The 9,190-nt window shown below is 37.5% G+C and overlaps 1 protein-coding gene across 1 annotated transcript; it reads right to left on the bottom strand.

Annotated features, from left to right (window-relative positions):
• Positions 1-741: 741 nt before the first annotated feature.
• LOC136269032 (putative transporter svop-1) lies at positions 742-9,107 on the bottom strand. The gene is made up of 15 exons (XM_066064495.1): positions 8,901-9,107; positions 6,356-6,459; positions 6,066-6,164; positions 5,947-6,018; positions 5,450-5,574; positions 5,069-5,132; positions 4,737-4,871; positions 3,758-4,242; positions 2,939-3,012; positions 2,119-2,217; positions 1,941-2,052; positions 1,407-1,488; positions 1,269-1,358; positions 1,011-1,124; positions 742-949 (listed from the first exon to the last, which is right to left on the bottom strand). The coding sequence occupies exons 1-15, from the start codon at positions 9,031-9,033 to the stop codon at positions 935-937; spliced, it is 1,803 nt and encodes a 600-aa protein (XP_065920567.1). The 5' UTR covers positions 9,034-9,107; the 3' UTR covers positions 742-934.
• Positions 9,108-9,190: the final 83 nt, after the last annotated feature.

Here is a 9,190-nt window from a genome sequence, read left to right as displayed (position 1 = left end):
TGTCACCAAATCCAGCCTCGTTAGTATCTCTATGTTTACAGAATTCAATCATATCATGTGCAAAACAGCAACAAAGGTGTGAATGTGGTGATTCTGAGTTTTCCTGGAGGGTGGTCCTCAGACTCCCCTAGTTTTGCATAGTGGGTGTGCTTTGCACAATCCTGCATCACACCACAGAAGGTCCAATTTTTCATCTAAAGAATTTACCCAATTGCTGAAAGTCTGGCTATGGCTCTGGGGCAAAGCCTCCAGCTGCTTGACAGATTTTGAACATTAAGTCAAAAATTTGTAAAAGTTAATGAATGCATGGATATTAGACTATTTATACTTGGCTCCTTTTCATACGGCTAGTTCTTTAATTATTATTTATACATGGGGGTGATCATGATCTGAATGCATACCCAATTGCAATCATCTGATTGAAAAAAAAGGAAAGATCCAAGTTCCCTATTAGTTACACTGACTTCTATTTGGTATTTCTGCTGCAAGCGCCTACAACATAAGTTCAGATTAGTATACATTTTACAGAGGGGGTTTCCAGAACCCCAGGTATCTCCCTACATTCATGTTGATCTATACATACTGCAGTTGTGCAAAGTATATGTAAGAAATGGCTTTCAACTAAGACACAATAAGAATCATTTAATCTTATTTTTCCACTGTTGCTACAAGTGCTGCAACAGATTGAGATGTTCCAATAAATGTAAAACAGCCAAACACAAATAATTTTTGTTCAGTGTATATGTAGATCATCCGAAAATGTTTTACACAATTTTCAGGAAGTAAAAAAAAGTGAATTTACAGTAGTCTACCACAAAACATCAATCTGAATTATAAATTAAAAAGAATACATTAAACTCTTGTATAATTTTAAAAAAAATCAAATTTATGTTTACAGGATTATTATAGCACATATTGGCTATTGTTTATCCATTCACCCTCCAGTGTCCTACACAACACACACACACACACACACACATGACGTAAAGTGATGGACAGTGCACTAATACCTTCATTGCTCTTCCTTTGGTCTCTATTGGCAATAACAATGCTGCCAATGCTGATAATAGTGAAAAGATTACAAACAAGCTGATAGTTGCTATAGAGTTGGATGCCAGTAAAGTCTATAAAATACACCCAACGTTAAAACATAATCCAATGATTGTACATGACATGTCCCCTTACACCCACACCCACATAGATCTGCTCACATGCACGCACACAATTCTAATGTACGACAACAAACTTTTATCCAAAGAAATATTTACCTGGGCAATATATGGTGCAATCATTGAACCAATTCGACTGACACAGGAACATAGTGCCATACCAATAGCTCTAACAGCAGTGGGGTACACCTGAGAGTAAGATCAATACACACATTTCCACATTAACACTTCACTCACCTCAGGTGTGTAGAGATAAATTGCTTGAAAGAAGCCAGAACCAAATCCACGAACACCGAACAGGAACAGGGTTAATGCAGTTCTGTGGATAATAACGCTATTCATTTAGTTACTATAGATCATACACTCTGAGATAACTAACTAGTATTACACAGGAAATGCTGTACACATACTGTGGCAATAATAGTATTGGGTGAGCTACTGGCAAGTAATCAAATTCAAAGTAGCCATGATGGGCTCCGCTATTATCCACTTTTGAAGCAAACTAGCACTTGTCCCCACAAATTATCTCAAAAACATTTCAAAAAATATTCCATTAGGATATAGCAATAACAATTAATAGCTCAAAGTTGGTAAGGTATACTCACGAAAACATTGAAAAGTATTTTAACCGCAAACACATGCATTCAACTTACCAATTCCACAGACATACACAGTTACACTGTTGATTAGCTCATACATAAAGTATACATTTGAGCCATACATATGTATATATACATGTGTGAACAAACAGATAACAGTAATTCAACTCACTGGTTAAGACAGAGGAACAACAAGCCATAACACACAGTAGTTAGTAGTGCTGTTATTGCCATTGATTTCTTCCTCCCAACAATCAATAAAATCACTATTATCCACAGTGTACCTGTGTGGCAAAATTATGTATGTACGTATGTAGCTATCAGTTCTCTTATAATGGGGTGGGGCTGACCTGGAAACTCAGCACAAGTGGTCCACATAATATAGATGTAATCAGATTTTGTTAGCACCTTACAACCATCAGTGCCGTTAGTGTCATTACTATCGAGTCCTATAGTTAGATAACAGTTAGGTAGAACCTACATAAAAAACTACACTATCAACTTTACTTGTAACCATGTTTGTAAAAATGTGTATGTGTGGGTGTGTGCATATATACCTCAATATATCACAATACACAATATATCAATACAACTAAACTTCATATCAATATGTATCATGGCTTCAACGTATTACTGATATGCAAAATACCGTTGCATCTCTAATTAGAGTACCGTATATATCCATATTAAAGTACCGTATATATCCATATTAAAGCTGGGCTCAAATAAATGACGGGTCCTAAATGAAGGCTCGGGTGTGCTACTTTAATGTAACGTCTTGTATGAGATTACAATGGCTTAATTTGTAGAACAAGCTTACTACAACTAATGAAACCGTGACTTGTCACAAGGATGTCAACAGCAGCAGCTACAAGGAGCAACAAGATTTCTCAGATGGTGCCAGAGTGGATTATAAGAAATAAATCTCTGGGTGTGACGGTCTAAAATACGGTTAAATACAGTAGTTGGCTGATCTATTAAAGCGTCTCGCTCTTTGATTCCAATATGTCTTGTTTCCAATGATTAGGTATGTATACGTACATGTTCACATGAATCACATGCCAACGTTACTGAGGATTGCAGTGTGATATGATACTGAGTAGTGGATGTCAATATACACACACAATACTCTAATAGAGAACTCTATGTGTCTATGTACACATTACTCACCGCAGTGTTCATCATGTTGGAACAATGATGTGGTCAATAGAGTACCTCCATAATAGATAATATTAGCAGCAAACCTAATAACAGGATAACACATGTACACAGTACGATGTATATTTAAGCATCAAACACAAAGAAGAGGACTATTTATGAGATTCAATGTGATAGTCAAGCTAGTTGACAATAAGTCTAAACAATACCAACTACCATATATTGGGAATGATTGTGGAAGAAAACTTCATTCAGAAGAAACTGTTAACTATTTATTGTGTAGGAATGGGCACATGCCTACACCTGGTCAGTCATGAGAGCACACTAGGATGCCGTAGTGAATTGGTGATGTTTGCATCTCTGTTTGAATCACATGGCATTGTGCATGACTGTGTAGCATCATGCACAGCAGCTCAAAACTTAGCCTCTTGCAGCATAATGATCAAATCTGGCTAACATCATGCTCATGCTCCACACAAAAGCATGATTCGAACATTACTACAAACTTCAGTATAATTGTACCCACTCACTGTGTGAATGCTGAACTATTTGAGTACAAGCAAGTAGTTACAGCTACATTATGCCCACTAAAGGAATGAGAAGATTCAAAGGTTTTTCAGGGGGCATTTGGAAAAAAAGATTTTTTTCAATAGATGTACGATGGGGAAAAATCATGCATGTATATTCGTGAATGCATCTAAAATCATGATATTCACAAACCTTTCTCCCACGAAATCAAGAATGTACACATAATAAGAACCACCGTAAACCAAATTAGAATACACATCTATAAGTTCTTTTTACCACTTTACCAGCATCACTAGACCTTACCATAAGTACCACAACAATAGTGTGGTCTTCCACCAGCCATTTTTGAATAGAATTTGTATCCAGCGATAATAACTGACCAGTTTGATGGTGACGATTTTCTTACCATGAGACCAGGATAATGTCCTTCTACGTGTGTCCTGTTTTTGTGTGTCTTCATCCAACAATAATTCACTATCACTATCATTATCTGATGATACTACTGTGAGCTCTGTTGTCTCAATAGTTCTTGCATGTGGTAATGTTCCATTACTAGTTGTTTCAGTAGTTGAGTCAATTTCTGTTTCTACTGCTACAGACTCTACAACATCTTCTGTTGGTACACTGTTCTGGTTTCTCTCCTTCAACAGTCGTTCCTTTTCCTCTTCAGTGACCAGTCTTCCCACCGATATTGATTTACAGTTCACCTTGGCAACTGTTGCCAACACCTTCTTTGCTTTTTCTTCCATCCCACGATAAATGAGGTACCGAGGAGACTCAGGGACAAGCTGGAAAACAAACCAAATTGTTATAGTTGAAGTCTGGGCTATGTGTACTGTACATTACTTTGTGATGACTATAGTATGTACCAGCTACGTAGCTGACTGTAAAGAGTTTTTCACACATACATAGCCACTGACATGTCACAAATACAAAGCAGCTTCCATCACAACTACCCACATGCGCACGTACACTGCTCTTTGAATAGAAACTAGTATAAAAGCAACCATTCACTTAGAATACAGATAGATATGTATGTTCTATTACATTTCGTATTATTTTTATAGAGTTGTAAGCAGAAATTATTACATTTCACTATGCATCCAAACACCTGATGGCTAAATTAGTTAGATAGTGGAGAAATGACTAACACTTGACATACATACATAGTTACTATCTTGTACTAGTCCCAGGAAAATGCATACCAAATACTAGCAAGCATTGGCCATGGTTACATGTATGTGTAAGGAAAGCATGTACTTCAATACCAAATAACACTTACTGGAAACACCAGTGCAACTACCAAGAGAGGAAGAGCAGAGAAACCTAACAACCACCTCCAAGGTTCATGATCAATACTAGTCATCACCACTAGTGCCAGTAATGCCTCCATCACTGACCCTACAGCCCAGGATATCTGTGGAATGAAACAGCAAGTATGTACGTACATGATGGCATGTAAAATATATTATACCCCCCAACAGGCTACATCACATACACTCTATCTTCCACTATTTACCTACAACTAACCAGAGTCATAAGCTTTTTTGTTCACGTATATAATGTTGTGGTCTGCACACATGGTCAATGCAGAACAATAAAACAGCAACTTACCTGTATTAGGCACAAAATGACAGCTCTAGTGCGAGCAGGTAGAAACTCAGCACAGTAAGCTGGCCTGAAAAGGACATTACAAATCAGTGTATTATATGCACTACATCTGTTATAGACTCCATACAATATGTTAACAATGAATTTGTTCAATAGCTATGTATCAAACATTCAGTCGCACAAAGTTGCCCCACCTACTCAGGTAACACTTGTCTTAAGTTGGCACAACTATATTATCCCTCCAAAACAGCCATCATTAACGTATGAAAAAAATCTGGTAGGTTAATTTATAGGCAATAAATGCTACAATGGATTTTTTCAAGTTGATGATTTAATTTACTATTTCTACAAATGTTTCTTTAACAGTTCCAAATATTGACTTACCCAAGAAATCCTCCTCCAATAGTAAACCCAACTAGTCCTCTCAGTAACAGCATGACATAATAGTTGGGAGAGAAGGCACTGGCTATACCAAAGATGAATCCCAACACCTGTATCGTAAGAAGTGCCTGCAAAAAACAGTGAATGTGTAAAGTGACTAGTCTAAGATTGTAGGTAGTTGTAGATGTAGCACATAATGGAAAAAAATGAATATTTAAAATATACTTCTAGTCTTTGCACGTGCATACCAAATATGCACATACACAAACTGACAAGAGCCAGGAATGAGATATGGGTGGGGAGCATTACTAGTACATATACGCGAGCCTTGCCAAACCCACATAATGTATACATTGATATCAACCGCTTAGCAACCCATAGTACATGTCCATAGTGTTGAAACAAATTACATAAATGCAAGTCAACACACAATGTACTATATGTACTGAAATGATTAACTCAATTGCTGATACATGTTCATGTAGATACAGTGTACATACCTTTTTCCTGCCAAACCTGTCAGCTACAGTACCCCATATTGGACTGCCAACTAAGAATCCAAAGAACACAACCTATAGCAATTACACTGTGATAATAGGATCATGTGATCAATATTCACCATAGTGATGGTGGCCTCCTGGGCATAGTCCAAGTTCCACTGACACTTCAGTGCTCCAGATAGGATGGACAAGATCATTACTTCAAATGCTTCCACCACCTGAAAGATTAGGTAGAGCAGTGCAGCACCACTCTACTTTGTTTTAAAATTCCTTTGATGGGGTAAAAGGAATGTGTAAATAACTTTGATGTTGGCAGAAAACTAACAGTTTTACCATTCTACATTATTTAACTCTGTAAACTAACAGCAGACTACATAACAGTATTAACTTTTACACATACAGTCCTTACCCAAATGGATCCTGAAAATAAACACAAGAGGACTTGAAATAATCCAAATCCCAACTTGTCCACAACATCTTCTACTGTAAACACACCCGGCAGTTCTTCATCATCTGTAACAATATGAATTAACAATGTTTATGTATGTGAGGATGTCCGTATGAATGTGTGTGCAAGTGTACACGTGTGTAGTACGTATCAGTCTGTAGTATGTACACATGATACATGAGTGTGTGTATGCAGATGTGTGAAGTGTAGTGTTGGTGTGCACTATAGAACAAGTGACACTCGGAAAATCATTCACAAATATTAACTGTAACTTGATCCATACAGTACATGTGTAAACTTGACCTCTTCTCCAAGACATAATGTACTATACATGGGATAGGTGACACAACGGTGTTGTGTTACACAAACATATTCATGATTATGGCTTCAGAAAAAAAACCAACTTGTAACATACATAACTGTGCTGACACAAATAGACACAAGACTAAAGCTGTTGAGCAAGAAAATATGACATATTTATTAATGACTAACTCGTGATATCAGGCATATATCTACACATGGTAAGAAATTTGATTTAATCTACCTCAAACTCCTAATTAGATTATACACACATAGCATGGTTGGTTGGATATGGGATATGTCATTAGATTATAGAATGAAGTTTGGGATACTACCAACTAGCTAGGTGCTTTAGTACATCACTACATTTCTTACTAATGAAAAATCTATAGTCTCGTGATTACATACACACTTAATAAACAAATTAGTGTTTCCCCTTGTATAGGAATTCTGCGCTGAAGTACTATTTACAGATTCTTGTCTGGGCTGGGCTGGGAATGTGTACCACTAAGAAGTTATCAGACAAGCCTGTAAGCAGAATGATCGTGCCACCCAATCATCACGACACTAAAGGAATACCATCACTGGATTTATGCATCCATAAGGTGATCGAATTATTATAATCAAATGTTTATCCTTTAAGAAGATGTCAATGTGATTACCAAGAGGGCTTCTGTGTGGTTGATAAAATGTAATACAAGTATCACTGATGCCAAATACACACCAATGGGAGAATACCAATTTATTTCCAAAACATTGATGTCATACAAAAACTACCAAACACCTGACAGGAAAACATTTTTATGGATTTGAAGTTTTGCATGTTGTACTGTATCATAACCCAGATTGTTTTACCTACACATAACTACACCATAGCTATGTAACTGTGAGACTTGACTGTGAATGTTTTCTTGTAAATGATTTACATCCATCCTCCATATAGATATTGTTCAATACCATGCAGTTTGCACAAAATGCTGTACGCAACAGCTAAAAGATAAATCATTAGCATACATATAAAGAGATTACATGTGACATAACAAGTGCTACAAGAGTAATAATGTGTGGCATTTGCATGGACAAGGTACATGCCTTGTTATTCTGTAGCCATAGAAATACATACAGCCAAACTTAGCCCTGGTACAATAATTGCCTATCAGTGAATGGAGCATAGCTAGTCTGCTTTCTGATTAGATCATCTAACCATTTTCACAACTGACATGTTGTACGGTGTATGCTAACTGTTATATTCTGATGTTATTGACAGGTAGGAATACTTGGTGGCAGGGAGGAGAAACAATTTGTAGTTTTATCTATCTACTGTAGCAATAGAATTAAAATTGCATTTCAAACGTGTTAATTGTCACAATGTTATAAGGATTTCGCTAACTTTGATGGTACCCCAGGGACTGATCTAGAGGGGGTAAATGGGATGGCTACCATGAATCATGAGGGCATGCTTCCCAGATAACTGTTTAAAATTAATTGGACCTCCTGAAATTGAATCTGGATTTGCTTTTGAATTATTGGTGAAAATTATGAAACTGTTAAAAACCAGTTATCACCCCCCCAGCAAGAACATGAGTGTGCTTTGCAAGCTTGATCAATTAGTACACTATTGCCTAATGCGCCTATCGGTGTCATGCCCCACCCCCAGGTAGGGTGGGGGAATACAGGGGACTTGACAAAGTCTAGTTTCAAGTTCCCTAGTACTGGGGCTAAGAAGCTTGTCAAAACACCACACCAATAGAGGGATTTCTATAGGGGATTTGATTTACCTGTTAAAATAATTTTTGATTCAACAAACTGCCACCGTTAAAAATCCCAGGGGTGGGGCAAGTCAAATCCCCAGTAGATGTATGGGGACACCCCAGGGGTGGAGCTTGACATTGATGGTGCATAGCCCCAGCTTTAAATTTTGCTACTGTGGTAATACACTGAACCTAAGTCATCCAGCCTTGATATATTTCTGGATCAGTGCCTGTACCTTGAAGTTTCCCAAAACGTTAAATCTGGCTTCCCTTAAAACCGGCAATACTTTCACAATATTGCAAACAACACACATCTACATGCAAGCGTACATAAAACGAAATTGTCTCAAATCAAGGTGTCAAAATTCGTTTTCCGGATAACTCGAACTATACACAATCTACCGAATCTGAACATGATCTGAATCCTTTGTGAAGCTATACTCTACACAAATCACCTTGTTGTTTCGTCTCTGTGGGGAGCACCACCATCTCTTGATCGTCTTCATCTTCCGCAGCATCTTCTGTTAATGGTTTAAATTTAGTCAACACTGCTTTTCCTGATTTGAACCATCGTACTACACCAGACATCACTTCTGGACCAGGCTTCTTTATCGTTACTGCTTTGACGCCCCTTCTCAATGAAATTGTAATTGCATGCGTTTTGTAAAAGACACGTAGGCCTACTGGATGAACGCGCACCTTTTTAAATGCGCATACGGTGCTTAGCTGGGAATCCTAGTAGGCT

The sequence above is a fragment of the Dysidea avara genome, chromosome 10 (genome assembly GCF_963678975.1).
Source record: "Dysidea avara chromosome 10, odDysAvar1.4, whole genome shotgun sequence".
Taxonomy (NCBI): domain Eukaryota; kingdom Metazoa; phylum Porifera; class Demospongiae; order Dictyoceratida; family Dysideidae; genus Dysidea; species Dysidea avara.
The sequence above is the reverse complement of the archived record's forward strand: the minus strand, read 5'-3'. Positions and strand labels throughout refer to the sequence as shown.